The sequence below is a fragment of the Sphaerodactylus townsendi genome, linkage group LG11 (assembly GCF_021028975.2).
Source record: "Sphaerodactylus townsendi isolate TG3544 linkage group LG11, MPM_Stown_v2.3, whole genome shotgun sequence".
NCBI lineage: Eukaryota > Metazoa > Chordata > Lepidosauria > Squamata > Sphaerodactylidae > Sphaerodactylus > Sphaerodactylus townsendi.
This window is the reverse complement of record NC_059435.1, coordinates 7756077-7774295: the sequence shown is the minus strand read 5'-3', so window position 1 is coordinate 7774295 and position 18219 is coordinate 7756077. Positions and strand designations below refer to the sequence as shown.

Here is an 18219-nt window from a genome sequence, read left to right as displayed (position 1 = left end):
TCTGGCACACAAGCCTCCCTCTCCCACCATCCAAACTGGCCACACTGCCACTGGACTGGGCCTCCCAAGACTGGTGTTGTACTTGTTAGGACAGACTTTAGCTTAGACAGAGGTTTTCTATCAAAACACCTTCCTGATGTCTCTGGTAAGCTTCCTCAGCTTACAGAGTACACTGTCTGACTCCTGCCAGACCAACAGCAGTAACAGATCTCTGCTTGATCTGCTCACTCTGCCAAAATGTACCCGAAGGCACAAAAGCCAAAAGACAAAGAGCCCAAAAGGCAAAGAACCCTCAGCACTCTGGCTGACTCTATTTATATTCTTGCCATTTTTTCTCTAGCCAATCAGGGCTGGCCAGGGCTTTACCCCTTCAGGGCAGACTCTTACCCTGGAAACTGAATGCATTAGAAGGGCATTCATCACACCAGTCAACATCCCAATAAGATAACCACAAGCACACTTACAGGGCTGGAAATTGCTGGAGGTGGGGGGCTGTCAGCAGGGACGGGAATCAATTCGCCAAGCTGAAAGACAGCATAACATGAGACAGGAACAAGGACAGAAGTCAGGTTGCATTATATGAAAAGGCATTTAAGGTTAACCGCAGCATCAGCTCATTCCTTACCGAAGCAGGCAACAGGTTTTTTTAAAAAAAAATGTAAAGTGAGCTGGGCGGACCTGAATGAACTATTATTACCTGCAGTTTTTTCCATCCCTCTTGAACACGGATGAAAACCTCACTGGTTTCACGGAGGTAGATCAAGGTGCCTTCTGACACTAAGTGAACGTTTTGGAGCATACTGTCAACATTTCTAAGCGTCGTTACCTGTTGTAGGGAAAACAAAACCATACCAGGTGTGGATCAAACACTAAGAAAGTCCAAGGCTGTTGTTCACTGCCCAGATCATCATCATCATCATCATCATCATCATCATCATCATCATCATCATCATCATCATCATCATCATCATCATCATCATCATCATCATCATCATCATCATCATAGGTCCTTGGGAAGGACTCGATATTCAGAGATGAATTCCAGACACTTGTGCTGTGTTGTTAAGTGAATAATAATAATAATAATAATAATAATAATAATAATAATAATAATAATAATAATAATAATAATAATAATAATAATAATAATAATAATAATAATAATACACATAACAACACGGCACAAGTGTCTGGAATTCTAGGCCTCTGGGTGAGGCTCGAATTGTAATGAAGGCCAACAACCAGCTAAAGATCTGGCAGCTGTGAAATCTACAATAATAATAATAATTCCTGTGGGACTTTCGAATCCAAACGGACAAAGTGTTGAAACACAGTACACCGGACATCACCGTGATCAAGGACAAGAAAGTGACCATCATGGACATAGCAGTCCCTGGTGACAGCAGGGTCATTGAAAAAGAACACGAGAAGGTAACTAGAATATCGCGATTTGAAAATATCGAAAAGCTTTCAGCTGTCTAGTGCCGCACAAACCAGCTGAGGTTTGTTCCCAGTGGTAATCGGCACGCTACGCCATCCCAAAACACGAGGGCAGCATCTCTTGAAACATCTTCGAATTGACAAAATTAACATCCGGTCAAAGTTCAGAAGGCAGCCCTGCTGGGATCCGCACGAATGCTACGCCGATACATTACAACTTCCTAGGCCTCTGGGTGAGGCTCGAATTGTAATGAAGGCCAACAACCAGCTAAAGATCTGGCAGTTGTGAAATCTACAATAATAATAATAATAATAATAATAATAATAATAATAATAATAATAATAATAATAATAATAATAATAATAATAATAATAATAAGAAGAAGAAGAAGAAGAAGAAGAAGAAGAAGCAGAATCGCTTGTATGAATTAAGTTTTAATGAATTAAGTTTTAAGTTTTAAAAAGGATTAAGTTTTAAGTTTTAAAAAGGATCATGGCATAACTGTCAGATTTATGAAAATCTTGGCATTGGGGAGAGACCATCGTTTGGTGGCACAACATGTATTTTGCAGGCAAAAGGTTCCCAGTTCAGAACATTTTAGGGGGCTGGGAGGGCCAATGGTCTGCACTGGCATAGTATTCCTAGTGCCCGGCAGTGTCCTGTGGGCACCACGTGGCACAGCCAGCCCCACCTACTCTGTTGTAATACTTGTACTGTGCTTTCCCAAACCACTCTGGAAACCAAGGCGCACATATTACTCCAGTATTTCCATGTTCAGCTCACACTCTGTTTCCAAACCCTGCCCCATAATAGCCAGTAGTTGTGAAAAACAACCCCACTGGTTGAGCCACAGCTGCAACGTAAGAGTTTAACATGTATTCCACCCAAACACATGCAAATGCAGCTCAGCCCCTCCCCCCCATATCTGTGACTTGGACCCAATATATCTGTGACTTGGACCAAATATATACACAATCACTCCATATTGTGACATGGAGAGAAATACATCTTACTATGACAGCCCTCTGAAGAGGCCAGCCATAGATGCAGGCGAAACCACCAGACCACGGCCACACGGTCCGGAAAAATCACAATGCCCAGCTGATTCTGCCCACAAAGTCCTTCAACAATATATTCCCAACCCAGAGCTGGTAACCCTGGTTCACCTACGCAAGGGGTGATGAGCTGGTAGAATACTGAAGTGGTTGAACGGAAACTGCAGAGGGAGAGGATCACATTTTGGAAACAGCGCAGCAGGCAACGAGAAGGAAGCGGAACTTTCCCCCTGCAGTACTGGTTTTCTGTTCGCAGGGAGGTTTCTACATCCAACAACATTAAAAAATGGAATCAACCATCTCTAGGGAGCAGCAGTGGCGTAGTGGCTAAGAGCAGTGGCTAAGAGCAAGTGCACTCTGATCTGGAGGAACCGGGTTTGATTCCCAGCTCTGCCACTTGAGTTGCAGAGGCTTATCTGGGGAATTCAGATTAGCCTGTACACTCCCACACACGCCAGCTGGGTGACCTTGGGCTAGTCACAGCTTCTCGGAGCTCTCTCAGCCCCACCTACCTCACAGGGTGTTTGTTGTGAGGGGGGAAGGGCAAGGAGATTGTAAGCCCCTTTGAGTCTCCTGCAGGAGAGAAAGGGGGGATATAAATCCAAACTCTTCTTCTTCTTCTTCTTAGCAGCTCAGGGCTCTACCACATCAATACCAACTCACCACCTTGCATATATGAACCAGGTCTGTGATGTCACCTGTTTTCAGAAGAAGGGTTTCCAGATGAAGGGTTTGGCTGGACTGAAGTGTAGCTGGCACTGACCTGGATAGGCCTGACTAGTCTGATCTCCTCAGATCTTGGAAGCTAACCAGGGTGAGCCCTGGTCAGTGTTTGGATGGGAGACCGCCAAGGAAGTCCAAGGCTGTTATGCAGAGGCAGGCAATGGCAAGCCACCTCTAAATGTCTCTTGCCTTAAAACCCTATAGCAGTGGTGGCAAACCTATGGCACTCCAGATGTTCATGGACTACAATTCCCATCAGCCCCTGCCAGCATGGCCAATTGGGGCTGATAGGAATTGTAGTCCATGAACATCTGGAGTGCCATAGGGGCTGGTGGGAATTGTAGTCCATGAACATCTGGAGTGCTGTAGGGGCTGATGGGAATTGTAGTCCATGAACATCTGGAGTGCTGTAGGGGCTGATAGGAATTGTAGTCCATGAACATCTGGAGTGCCATAGGGGCTGATGGGAATTGTAGTCCATAAACATCTGGAGTGCCATAGGGGCTGATGGGAATTGTAGTCTATGAACATCTGGGGTGCCATAGGGGCTGATGAGAATTGTAGTCCATGAACATCTGGAGTCCCATAGGGGCTGATTGGAATTGTAGTCCATGAACATCTGGAGTCCCATATGGGCTGATTGGAATTGTAGTCCATGAACATCTGGAGTCCCATAGGGGCTGATGGGGATTGTAGTCCATGAACATCTGGAGTACCACAGGGGCTGATGGGAATTGTAGTCCATGAACATCTGGAGTGCCATAGGTTCACCACCACGGCCCTATAGGTTACCATATGCTGGCTGTGACTTGATGGCACTTTAAAAGGCATCCCGTTAAACACCCAGAGTAGCTGTAATGGACGTTTGGACAGTCCTCTGCTCTTGGTGAAAGTAGTTTGCATTTCATTGTTCATCACTGCAGGGAAGCCGCGTAACTGTAAACAACGCATGCTGGCTTCTTCCATTGGTGGTAACATCACACCAGCACAAGCAGTGAAATGAACAGGATGCCGGTTACCAGATATGGCAGCTAGTTGTCCATTAAAAAATGCAGGATACGTTCATTTAAAGGGTAAGAATTAATATTTACACTGCTCATGTACCCTGTTCTTTCACAAGCAACTGGCACATTGTGTCTCCAAGTGTATTTCTGGGAAACTGAAGTCCGCAGTCATTGTGACAGAAAAATAGAACATTTTTTGTCAAGAGAGTCCGCAGTGCAGCAATATACCTTTTTAAAAAAAAAAAAAAAGTTGTCCATGGGAAAGGAAAATATATATTTGTATTTATAAAGCAAAGCAGGGAATATCTGATTTTGCAGTTCTTTTAAGCTTGTTCTTTGAGAAAAAGGCAAATGGGCCTTTTGAAGAGAGCTGCTTAAATTATGTATTTCGTGCCTTCTGGCACAGCAGTCTGGGCTTGGATTCTCCTGCAGGAGAACACCCCCGTCCCTCTGTGGAGCCAGACTGCCCCGGGAAATACCGACCCAACTTTCAGAGATTTACATGGAGGGTTTCCTTATGAAGAAACCCAAGTTCTCGTAGCATACAACAGCGAATCCCTGACTGCGCCATCTCTTCAAAGTCAATGTCAGTTTCAACAAACACAGGATTTGATTGATTTTTTTTTTAAAAAAAGAATACGGCATGCAAATTAAGATTTACTCTTTTGGCTCAAGATGCAAACAGATTTTCCCCGGCTACCTGTTCTATATAAACCACTAAAATCATGGATAGGTATTTCAGCTGCACCTTATCTATCTGTAATAACATCAGCAAGAAGCCGATGGGCTTTTTCTAGGGCTCGCTTCGATGCCTTCCTGTCAGCTAATCTGATGGGACGATTCTAAAAAAATATCTCCCAAGGCACAGGAGAACCTGTGTGTGCGGCTCAGGGGAAGTAGACTCAGTGTCACATATCTTACTGCATTGCAAGTTACACGAAGGTGAAAGGGAGCTGTTAATCCAACCATTGTTAACTCGTCATGTATATCCATTCATAGATAACTCAGATACAAATTCTGTAAGAATATTATTAGAAGATCGTGTTTCTGCCATTTTACAGAAGGTAGCTAAATTTTGTATATTGGTACACAACAAGCGTAGTTCCTTATTAAAACAAAGAGCCGCACTGTGTGATGAGGACTGTAATAATGCCTGAAGCTAATGTTATTTATTAATAGATTTTATAATGGATTTTAATTTATATTATATTTTTGTATAAGTGGAGTGCTATGTATTCACATGTACTCTGATTTTAAACTATTGGCTGGCCAAAAGGCCGTAATAATAAATATCTATCTCCTTTGGCTCATACCCTTGGCTGACCTCTCGTGTAACTTCCTCGTTGAATGGACTGGGCTACATCTGGCTGACTTGGATGGCCCAGGCTACCCTGATCACGTCCGGTCTCAGAAGCTAAGCAAGGTCAACCTCGGTCACGAACTGAACTACATAAATGCCCATGAGATTTTTATAGAAAAAAAAACAACTGAGGAAATTATTTTAAGTGCTGTGGAGAGATCCAGCCCCTTCTGACAGCCTGGAGAACAGTTGCCTCACTGTAGAGCAGTGGTGGCGAACCTTTTTAAGACCGAGTGCCCAAACTGCAACCCAAACCCCAGTTATTTATCGAAAGTGCCAACCCGGCAATTTAACCTGAATGCTGGGGTTTTAGTTTAGAAAAAACCGGTTGGCTCCTTCTTCCTCTGCCCACCCGCTCGAGCCAGCCTGCTCTAGCCTCCAGCAAGTCATGCGTGCACCGCCCTGTGCCTCTCTAGCATCTCTGCCTCCTCTGCGCCCCCCCCCCCCCGGGCAGAAGCCACCCAGAGCACAGGCACCAGGCCCATCAGCCAAGTCCTCCCTGGTCACCATGGTGTGCGTATGTCATGTTTAGTGGCCCAGGTCAGCCTTGATGTGTGTGTGTGGGGGGGTGGGGGTGATTTTCCGCCCCCCACATGATGAGCTCTGTGTGTGCGTGCCCACAGAGAGGGCTCCGAGTGCCACCTCTGGCACCCGAGCCATAGGTTCGCCATCACTGCTGTAGAGTCATATGCTATTGAGAGGTAGAAAAACACCCATCAGGTATTATTAATGTTAGATTTTTTTTTTTTAACTTTCAAATTCATCTAGAATTCAGAGGCGTTATCGGGGGGGAAATGGCGCCCGGAGACAACCCCTTCTCCATACTCCAAATACTTTATCCATAGGCTTGCTGGAGGGTTGTAATATTTCCACTGTGCTTAAAGGGAATTTTAACAAGCAGAAACCAGGCCTAACCTTACCAAATTCCTGGTCCCGGGTAACCCTGGTTCTCCAGGTGGTCCTGGTGGCCCTGGGAGAGCAGCTGCAGAAAGAAAACATAAAACACGTTACATGGGCCATTTCCTTAAAGGAACAGAAATCTGTTAGAGATGCTGTGGAACATGGGTCCCCAATGGGCTCCCTGGAAGCCCCTCTAACATTTTCCCTGTTGCCCGCCAAGTGTTTTTAGAAAGAGGGCAGGTCCAGGTGACACTTTTGCCCAGCAGAGTTTCTGATTGGCTGTGCAGGTATAAAGGCATCCTGTTGTTAAGAGTGGTGGTGAAGAGTGGTGGAATCTCATCTGGAGATTTGATTCCCCACTTCTCCGCATGAACGGTGGACTCCGATCTGGTGAACCAGATTTGTTTCTCCACTCCTACATTCATTCAGAACTCTCTCAGCCCCGCCTACCTCACACGGTGTCTGTTGTGGGGACAGGAAGGGAAAGGAATTTGTAAGCTGCTTTGAGACTCCTCAAAGGAGAGAAAGGTGGAGTATAAATCCAAACTCTTCTCCTCTTTCTTCTGCTAAACACAGCCATGCATAACTTTGTTCCCTGATACTGTGCGGTTAGCACCACCTCCTGCAGCAGCCATTTTTGTTACTGACCTCACCACCCTGTGTCAAAACTCCAAAGTTGCCCACAGGCTCAAATAGGGTGAGGAATCTTTGCAGGGCACAGGTGTCAAACTCGTGGCCCTCCAGATGTTCATGAATTACAATTCCCATCAGCCCTTGCCAGTATAGCCAATGCTCATGTTGGGGGGAACTGTAGTTCATGAACATCTGGAGGGCCGCGAGTTTGACACCCCTGATCTATCTATCTATCTATCTATCTATCTATCTATCTATCTATCTATCTATCTATCTATCTATCTATCTATCTATCTATCTATCTATCTATCTATCTATCTATCTATCTATCTATCTATCTATCTATCTATCTATCTATCTATCTATCTATCTATCTATCTATCTATCTATCTATCATATTTATATACCGCCCTCCCCCAAAGGCTCCGTGCGGTGTCCATCAGTCATAAAAACCATTTAAAACATATAATAATACATAAAATACTAAAACTTGCAGATGGCTTCAACCCCTCCCTCCCCCCCTTTTTTTACCCACGGAGGCCAGGGATGTTCTTTATGGCGAAGTTAGAAATCATCCCGGCTGGTTAAACGCTCTGGCGGAACAAGGTCTGTTTTACAGGCCCTCATGAAACTTTGTGTCCCTCAAGCAGGGCCCTGATCTCACCTGGAAGCCTGTTCCACCAGGTAGGGGCCAGAGCCGTAAAAGCCCTGGCCCTTGTAGAGGCCAGCCGGATCGCCTTGGGGCCAGGGATCACCAGTAGGTCCGCCTCCGATGAGCGGAGGGGCCTAGAAGGGCGATATAGGGAGAGACGGTCCCTCAGGTAAGCAGGGCCAAGGCCGCGAATGGCTTTAAAGGTCAGTACCAAAACTTTAAACATGACCCGGTACTCAATTGGCAGCCAGTGTAGTTGGTATAGGATCTAGGGGGATATTCCGCACAAGAGACAGCATCAGTGTTTCCCCACAGTTTAGAATGTGTTCATCTAGAGATCTTATCTCTTGCCTTTGTGCAAGCTGATCTGCATTAAGCTTAAAAGTAGGACAAGAGATAGTGACACTAAAGTCCTCTGGGGGAATAACAGCTATGAAAATGTGCATCAGACGTAAAAAAGACATAATAGAAGCACACCTGAACCATAGATTGCAGGGGGTCCTGGGGGCCCAGGGGGTCCTGGTGGCCCGGGAGGTCCAAACCCTGGAGGCCCAGGTAGGCCAGGTACTCCTGGAGGACCTCTAGGGCCCACAATCGTGTCTCCTTTTGGCCCCTGTCCAAACACAAAGCACAGGTTTTTTTAATAAAGATATTCAACTAAACATTGTAGATGCAACAGCCCAAGTGTTGTGACACAGCAAAGTTCTCTCCCAACTCCAGCCTTTCAACATCCAGAAAGATTGAACAGTGTTGGTTTTCAGACATGAATCGGTTCTCATTGAAGTCATTAATCTATCTCCAGGCTGTGCCACTTACTTTTCATCCGTTTACTTCATTTATACCCTGCCTTTCTCCCCAATAGGACCACAAAGCAATCTGCATTGTTCACCTCTCCTCCCTTTTATCCTCACAGCAACCTTGTGAGGTAGGTTAGGCCTCACAAGGTTAGGCCCAAGGTCATCCAGCCAGCTCCCAAGTAAGAATGGGGATTTGAACTCGGGTCTCCCAGATCCTAGGCCTCTTCTGCACAGCACAGGTTGAGCGGGTTGTGGTCGGGATAAAGCTACCCGCTCTCCTGCTGTGGCGTCCGCATACACCGTGTGGCAGCAACTGGAGCCCCTGGAAACAATGTGGATTGCTGGAGGCACACCTTCGCAGGGAGGTGCATCTTAAAAAAAACTAACCACCTCCACCCACTGTGTAGCCACGTGGGCAGGCATAAATGGACCCCCACAGCCATGCTGATGCAATGAGACGTCCCTGTTACCCTGCAGGGCTATGAAGCGTTGAGGTGGGAAATAAAAAGAACAACAGGAAAGCGCGGCCAATGAAAGCGCCTCCTGCCCAGTCGTTCACTTACGAGCAGCTGCAACCAGGGTTAAAAAGAAAAAGAATTGCTGCTAGTGCGATTCTCAAAAAAACCGGTTCGGGGGACTTAACACGGGGCAGCCTTGCTTTAGGGGCAGGATCCATGCAAAGTTCCCCCACGAAACAGGTTTTTAACTGTCTGTAGCCTGGGTTTAGCGGCCCATGCGGAAAGGACCTTAGTCTTAAACTCTAACCACTACACACCACTGGCTCTCAGTTCACTGGCTCACATTTCAGTCTTCAGCTCATATGACTGAATACTCCTTTATTTAAAAAATCCTCTCTTCACACATGTGTTGTTAAATCGTGGCTCAAGCAGGAGAATTTCTCAAATTATTTCCAGAATTAGCATATGAAGTTTCCTTCTGTCTTCATTTCCTTCAGATCACAAGTTCCTTTCTGTTCTTATCTGTGATTGATGTGGAATGTGTATTGATAAAACACTTCAAAAAAGCAATCTTGATGTGATCACTTTGACACGTGCAACATACTGACACGATGTAAATAATGAGTATGATGGCATTCAAATCCTTTTTGTACAGTGTTTTATTGCTGTGCACATGTGCTCCTGTTCATTAGTAAAACACAACACAAAAAACAATTTTTACAACGTATATCCTGCCTCCATCATGGTACTGGGCACTGTATGTATATCCTCCATCATGGTACTGGGCACTGTACATAGCAGGGGAGGTTTTTCCCAATAATGTGCCTTCCAGCTGTACCCAGAATTTTGTGACTGTCTATATATATACAATATAGATGGAGGAGAGACATAAAAAGGAACGAAAGAAATGGAAGGCTATGGCAAATAGCACACGTGCAGTGTTGTGCACAAAACTCAAAAAGAAAAAATATGGAACAATGGAAGATTCCTAATGTATCAGATCTGCTTTGGAAACAAGAAAAGGTAATTTGAAAATTTCCAAAGCCTCTTTCTTTTCAGCTAAATCAAATAAACTCTGCACTTGAAGAGGTTGTGGAATCAGGTGCTGTCTGCTTCTACCACCATGACACATTTGCTATCATGCCTAAGCAATAGACCAGGGGTGTCCAACTCTGGTGCCCCAGATGTTCATGGACTACGATTCCCATCAGCCCCTACCAGCATGACCAATTGGCCATGACCAATTGGTACATGAGCATCTGGCACCAGAGTTGGACACCCCTGCAATAGATCCTCACCTAAGTTTCTATCTATATACACCTGATCCTGTCACATCCTTACCTTTCAAAAAAAAAGGGAGGAGGAACATTATGAGCATTGGGTGCACAAGACCCTAAAGAGCCCTCTGGGGGTTGGGCGGTCTAATAAATAAATAAATAAACAAACAAATAAATAAACAAACAAACAAATAAAGGATGAGGTTTTTGAGGAAACAGAAGTCACAGAAGGGTCAGGCTGGACTAGGGACCCAATTAAAATAGGGAAATTAATAAATTCTACACAAGACCATTCATGACAGAAAAAGAAAAACCTCACCACAGGTCCTGGTCTTCCAGGGAGCCCCGGAGGTCCTGACATAAGAAATTCTCCACTTGGCTCTCCTTTTTCTCCTTTCAGGCCATTTTCCCCATTGTTTCCTTTTTCACCCTTAAAACAAGGAAGATACTTGAAGACAATTATTAACTTCACTACATACTTCATTAGCACACGTGTATATATGTGTGGCAAGGAAAAAGACAGAAAGTGTATACATGCAGTATGTTGATAGAAACAGGTGCATGTGATAGGCTTGCCAACTCTGGGTTGGGAAATTCCTGGAGATTTAAGGGGCGGAGCCTAGGGAGGGTGGAGTTTGGGAAAGGGAGGGACCTGAGTGGCCCCTAATGCCACGGACTCCACCCTCCAAAGCAGCCATTTTCTCCAGGGGAACTGATCTCTGCCCTCTGGAGATCAGTAGTAATTCCAGGAGGTATACTTGAAAACACCTGGAGACCACAGCCCTAGAGTTGTCAACCCCCAGGTGGAGCCTAGAGACCACCTGCAATTACAACTGATCTCCAGATGACAGAGATTGGTTCCCCCTGAGAAAATGGCTGCTTTGGAGGTTTGACTCTATGGCATTATAGTAGGTTGACCAGACGTCCTGCTTTTGGCGGGACAGTCCCGCCTTCAAACAATTTGTCCCGCGTCCCGCAGGTTATTTCAATTGTCCCGATTTTTAGGAGGCTGCCGCACTGCCTTTTGGGGCGCAAGGCAGTGCGACAGCCTCCTGCGCGCGCGGCCGCAGGAGCACAGCCTTCTGGGGCGCTGCCGTTTCCCTCCCTGTCACAGGGCGGGAAATGGCAGCGCCCCAAAAGACAGTGCGCTCCTGCGGCTGTACACGCATACACGCACGCGTGGCCACCTACCCCCCATCCTGGTTCACAAAGGTGACCATCTGGTCACCTTACATTATACCCCAAACCCTGCCCTCCCCAAGCTCTATCTACAGACTCTCTAGGAATTTCCTAACCTATAGTCAGCAATCCTCATTGTGTCCCTGCGACAAACCTTCTGCCCTCATGTGCCTGGAGGAGATTTTCCCCTCCTAAACTATAAGAGCCTGTCCCTTCAGGCCCTGAGCAGCTCTTTCCAAATGGTTCCTTATTAAAATGGAGCATCTGAGCAATTTTAATTGAAAATCTTTAAAACAAAAAAATAAATATACAATAGAATGGATTTCTTATACTCAGATTACAAGGTACTACCCAGAAAGCGGAAGGGCGTCACTCTCTTTCTGCACACTTTTCCTTGTCAGAAAATAAAACAGGCACCCGAGGCTCTTTAACAAGTTAAAAGGTGAACTCAGGATTCATATGCACAAGATGAACAGCCATTTTGAGACTGAACTTAGGTGTGAGGATGGGCCATAGGCTAAGGTGACCAGATTGTCACATTTTTAAACCGGGACGGGGGCGCGCATGTGTGTGCGGCTGCAGGAGCGCACTGCCTTTTGGGGCGCTCCCTGGTTTCCCGCCCTGTCACAGGGCGGGAACCGGAGAGGGAAACACCTCAAAAGCGCAGTGCGCTTCCTGCGTCACAAGGCGCTGAGGTTAAATAAGATCAGTCTACCTTCCTGGGGCAGCTCCCTGTTTCCCAAAGTGGAAGCTCCAGAAGGCAAAATCGTTTCAGTTAAAACCTCTACCGGATCGTGGGACAGATTGACAATTTAAAGAAGCGGGGACTGTCCCGCCAAAAGCGGGACGTCTGGTCACCTTACCATAGGTCTAAAAATTGCATTTGATATTAAAGAAAAATGGATATGTAGAACCAAGGATTGAAAAAGGCTGCTCTCTAGAAAAGGCCAGCATATCAGCAGTCACGCACTGATCATGCAGGCAAAGGAAAGATAATATCTATAAGATCTTGCCACTAAGGCCCAAAGACGTGACAGAAGACATCTATTTTATAGGCTTGTTTGTCAAAACTAGCTATACGGGATGCCTACGTGAAATAAACATATCAATAAAGAAATCAAACGTTAGAATAGAAAGGATTTGATTAGATAGTTGAAAATGTGTTTTTCTATATTTTAATGAACACTGAAATGATAACGAGAGATTTATATTTACTTGCATTTTACTATAACTCTATGCTACTAGAATCACATAGTGTATTTGTTAAAATCAGTTTTTTGAAATGAAAAAGGAACTTTATGATTCAAACCCATCCTAGGGATGTATGTAAAATCTTTTTTAGCTCGGAGACATTTCTCTCTCTGGGAACAAACTTAGGAATGTTGGAAACTGGTTTGGAAAACCAGAAAGACACATTTCACTTTATTGCAGTCCCCTTGCGTATGGGCAGGGAGACACGAGCAGGGGACATGCAGCTTCAGGGTGACAAGAAAGAAACAGGCAGACAAGCCAATCTGATCTTAATGCTCATGCAGAAAGCACGTGTAAGGGGAGAATGATCATATGGGTTAGTATGCTGGTACGATTATATGACGTCTGTACTCTTTGTATCTATAAAAACGAAGTCGTTGTCTGGTTAAGGTGTGTCTCTCGTCGAGAGCATCCTGGGTCAGATACCTAATTCTGCACAGTAGAATCTTTCTTCTATTTTAAATCTTGATTCTCGGGTATTATTTCTTTGACAGTCTATATAAAACTGCTATGGAAATTTGTTTTAATGTGGTTAGTTTTAGTTATGTATTTTATGTGCTGTTATTAGAACAGCTGTATTGTGAGCCGCCTCGAGCCCTTTGGGGGTGAGGCGGCCTATAAATCTAATTAATAAACAAACAAACAAACAAACATAATAACAGTAACAACAACAACACTACTACTACTACTACTACTACTACTACTACTACTACTAATAATAATAATAATAATAATAATAAACACAGCTGCTGAGGACCATACACTGGGGTGTGGCCTGACGTAGGCTAGCCAAATTAGGGGAAAAAGAGCAGCAGTCACCAGGGCTCTGGGGAGGGTTTGGGCCTAGTTTGGCCGGCAGGGAGCTCCTTTCTTGAAGGACAGTCTTATCAGTCGCTAACATCAGTGGAACCTCCATGTTAAGAAGAAGAAGCGGAGTTTGGATTTATACCCTGCTTTCTCTGTGGTAAGGATTGTCAAGGTGGCTTACAAACTCCTTCGCCTTGCTCTCCCCACAACAGACACCTTGTGAGGCAGGTGGGGCTGAGACAGTTCTGAATCAACGTAGGAATGGGGAAACAAATCTGGTACACCAGATAAGAGTCCGCCGCCCGTGTGGTAGAGCGGGGAATCAAACCTGGTTCTCCAGATTAGTGTCCACTGCTTTGAACCACTACACTACACAGTAAACATCTGAATTCCAGAACTGGGAAGTCATACCTGGTGGCTTATGGGACAGCCTAAGAAGAAGAAGAGTTTGGATTTATATCCCCCCTTTCTCTCCTGCAGGAGACTCAAAGGGGCTTACAATCTCCTTGCCCTTCCCCCCTCACAACAAACACCCTGTGAGGTAGGTGGGGCTGAGAGAGCTCCGAGAAGCTGTGACTAGCCCAAGGTCACCCAGCTGGCGTGTGTGGGAGTGTACAGGCTAATCTGAATTCCCCAGTTAAGCCTCCACAGCTCAGGCGGCAGAGCTGGGAATCAAATCCGGTTCCTCCAGATTAGATACACGAGCTCTTAACCTCCTACGCCACTGCTGCTGGGAACACCTTGCTTGGGGTGAGACGGGAACACCTTGCTTGGGGTGAGGAATAACTGGAAGGAGACCTGAATGGGACAAGCCAGACTGTCCCGTTTCCTCAGAGTCGCACCTCAGTTGCTCAGCAGGTGCCAGGACACCTTGGGCTGCCAAAGTGGCGAAGCTGTGAAGCAAGGCAGCACATTATGTGGCTAAGGTCATGCTGAAAATGCACGAATATCAGCGAATAATTGCTTCTACCCAATAGACAGCAATTACTTCTTTTACAAACACCAAAAAAAGACAGAATCCTGAGGCGTCCAGACAGTAATTACCCTGAAGTGGTTGAAATACGTCGACGGCAGCGGAGGACCTGGAAAGCGAGGGGAGGAAAATTAGCCGCAATTTCCATTTCTTTTAAGACCACAACTATTTTTCGCAGTTATAAATGAAAACTGTTCATGGCAACACTTTTGACCTTTTCCATGCGGCAGACCTAATTACCTTCTCCTCTGTCGAGATAGATTTTAGCCAACGGATCCGCCATGCGTGACGTCAATATATTAACGCAAAGATTTGGCCAAAGAGGGGCACTTTCCATTTTACCAGATACAGCTTTTAAAACATTTCTGTGCATTTAAATTCCTGTCATAAGTATCATACCACTGTGCTGCCCACAAAACATGGAATCAGAACGTTCCTTTTCCTGTATCACCTTCTGGGATTCTCCAGCCAATGGAGTCTCCAGTGGAACCACCACAAAGAAACACCTTCTACTCCCAGCACGAGCAAATGATCCAGGTGTACGGACAGGTCCCTTCTGCACGGGCAACACAAATGGGTTAAACAAACCCATGCTGCCTGTCTCGCCGTTCGCACGGCGGGTGCAGGAGCCATCTAGGATCGCTAGGAGCCCGGCGACAGGGTGTGGGGTGTTTCCCTGTGAAACAGGCATCCAAGAATCCTCCCATTCAAGAATGCCCCCCACCTGGGAATCCCCCCCCCCAAATATACTGGCACAAAATGGTACCGCCTAGAGCCGTGGTGGCGAACCTTTGGCACTCCAGATGTTATGGACTACAATTCCCATCAACCCCTGCCAGCATGGCCAATTGGCCATGCTGGCAGGGGCTGATGGGAATTGTAGTCCATAACATCTGGAGTGCCAAAGGTTCGCCACCACTGGCCTAGAGAATCCACTCTAATGCTACCCTGTTTCCCCAAATATAAGACATCCCCTGAAAATAAGACGTAGTAGAGGTTTTGCTGAAGTGCAAAATATAAGGCATCCCCCGAAAGTGAGACGTAGCAAAGTTTTTGTTTGGAAGCATGCCCGACGAGCAGAACACAGAAAAATAAGACATCCCCTGAAAATAAGACATAGCGCATCTTTGGGAGCAAAAATTAATATAAGACACTGTCTTATTTTCGGGGAAACACGGTAGGCAGATATCAAATGGAACAGTGTCGGGGGAAACACGGTAGGCAGATATCAAACGGAACAGTGTCGGGGGATAACTATGAGCACCACTCCTAGAATAAATAAGGGTCCTGCACCGATTTAATACCAATTTCTGTGGGCGTGATCAGAAGTCTTGGATTGCAGCAGTGCCTACTGTTTAGAGCAGTGGTGGCGAACCTTTGGCACTCCAGATGTTATGGACTACAATTCCCATCAGCCCCCGTCAACCTGACCAATTGACCATGCTGGCAGGGGCTGATGGGAATTGTAGTCCATAACATCTGGAGTGCCAAAGGTTCGCCACCACGGGTTTAGAGTGAACGTAGTAACAGTTCACTACCCTGTTTCCCCGAATATAAGACATCCCTAGGAAAAATAAGTGACGTGAAGTAGAGGTTTTTTTTTTGCTGAAGTGCTTGGAAAATATAAGGCATCCTCGGAAGTAAGCAAGGCATTAGCAAAGTTTTTGTTTGGAAGCATGCCCGACGAACAGAACACAGAAAAATAAGACATCCCCTGAAAATAAGACATAGCGCATCTTGGGGAGCAAAAATTAATATAAGACACTGTCTTATATTCGGGGAAACACAGTAGCTACCTACAGAATCCACCATAATGGTGGACAGAAGAGGGGGAAACAGAATGCTTCTTGCTTGCCATAGTTCGCACAGGCAAGTAAGAAGCGTGTGAAAACTGGGTTAAAGGGGAAAAGTTGCGAATTTAGCAACTTTTATTTGACCTGGTTTAGCAAAATAAAATGGGTTAAAGGCGTTTGGGGGCGAGTTCCGTGGGAACCTTTCCCCTATAACACATTTTTCACACCCATTAGCCCATTATATTTTGCCTGTGTGGAATCATCCATAGACCTCTCATAGGTCACTGCTGACATTTGAGCAGAGGCGTACCTACACAACATGGATCCTGGGGCAAAAAGTTTTCCGGCTCCCTCCTGAGTGCTTCCTTTCACCCTCCTTATATCCTCTTCCTCCTCCTTTGTGCCACCACCCCCTCCAATCCCTGCTCCGCCCCTTTCACTCCTGTGGGCCCGGCCTACTCAGAGTCGGCCCGCCTATCCCTAGACGCTCCTGGGAGGGGCTGGTCCGGCTGCAGCGTTGTTGCCAACCCCATTGCCTCCCCAACATCCATATTCTCGTACCAAACACCATCTAAGGTAAGAAGTAGTCTTTTATGATACCTGGAGGTCCTGGTTCGCCATGGTCTCCTTTTTCACCTTTTATACCTGGTGGACCACAAACACCCAAGGAACCTGTTTTTTAAAAAATACAGAGAAAAAGTAATGTCAGTTGAACTGGAATTTTCTGTAAGACAGACAGTGCCTTGGACATTATCTATATATATAAAAAGCTAATCGTGACTTTGTTGGTAACAGGTCACCTCCTAAATGGCTGGATCAAACGGCGTGAAATTTTCACACACCATCCAACATGCCTCCTTCCATGTTCTTAGCTCCTTCCCCCACTGTGGGACCACTCCTGTGCCACACAAAACCCAAATTTCCACCAAAAACCCACGACGCATGCCCACAACACAGCTTAGAATGCCTTCTTCAACTGCCAGGCTAACTCGCCCGCATACTGCCACCACCCTCCCCCTCTCCCCCCCACCTCCAAACGTGTATGCCCACTGTCGGCCAGCATGCACGCATGCACACCGCCGACACACACCTTCGCTTCCCCAAACACACGCTCCGTACCGCCGGCTTCCAGCAACTGACCTTCCCAGCCCTCAATGATCACCGCGCCGGGAACGGCCTTCCTCTCCATTCACCGCCTCCTGCTCTTCCAGCCGCCGACCGTACCACCCCCCACAGGCCCCACCCCCCAGCCTCGCCGCCCCATCAGCCAGCCTCCACATCACCTTCTCCTACACTCAGTGGCGAAGGTACGAGGGGGTGGGGGGAGTTTGCAACGTGCCGCCCTAACCGCTTTTACTCACGTGCGGCCAGGAAAAATCCCCCACACCTCCCCCTTTCCCCCCATGCCGCCACCCAACCCCCCCCACCACCCCACTTCAAGTGCGGGAGGAGGCAAGCCAGCCGCCATCGCAAAACTTGCAGGTCCAGCTGATTTGTCCCAGTCCAGGCCCAGAGCTCACTCCAGCTGGGGGGGGGGACCTTACAGGTCCTTACACTAAGGAGGGATGGGGCAACCCCCCCCTGCAACACGGGCAGGAGATTCCTCCAATCTGTGATCTCAAAGCTCCTGTTCCCCTCTCTACTTTGGGATCAACCCCCCCGAAATCTAGCCCTGCTGTATACTTAGAACAGCTTGTTAATTATAAGTGCAGATGGGTCATGACCAGAGCAAGGTGCAACTCATTCCCCTCTGTCTATCTTCAAGGTCGTTTCCTTAACATCCCACAAAGTGAGCGTTGTTGGCGGTACTGTCCCAATGCTATGGACTCAATCCCTCATATCCTGCTTTACTGTTCGAGGTATAATGATATCGGAACCAATCTGGGAGCTTTACTACCTCTAGAATTTGTGTTTCT

The 18219-nt window shown here is 46.4% G+C and overlaps 1 protein-coding gene across 1 annotated transcript in view; it reads right to left on the bottom strand.

The window, feature by feature from the left end:
* The window catches only part of COL15A1 (collagen type XV alpha 1 chain), a 232531-nt gene that overhangs the window by 9755 nt on the left and 204557 nt on the right, over positions 1-18219 (bottom strand). The window contains exons 33-39 of the mRNA XM_048511716.1: positions 16904-16975; positions 14582-14619; positions 10620-10730; positions 8246-8381; positions 6504-6565; positions 698-826; positions 465-524 (exon numbers count right to left, since the gene is read on the bottom strand). Coding sequence (XP_048367673.1) covers positions 465-524; positions 698-826; positions 6504-6565; positions 8246-8381; positions 10620-10730; positions 14582-14619; positions 16904-16975 — 608 coding nt within the window. The remainder of the gene's footprint in view (positions 1-464; positions 525-697; positions 827-6503; positions 6566-8245; positions 8382-10619; positions 10731-14581; positions 14620-16903; positions 16976-18219) is intronic.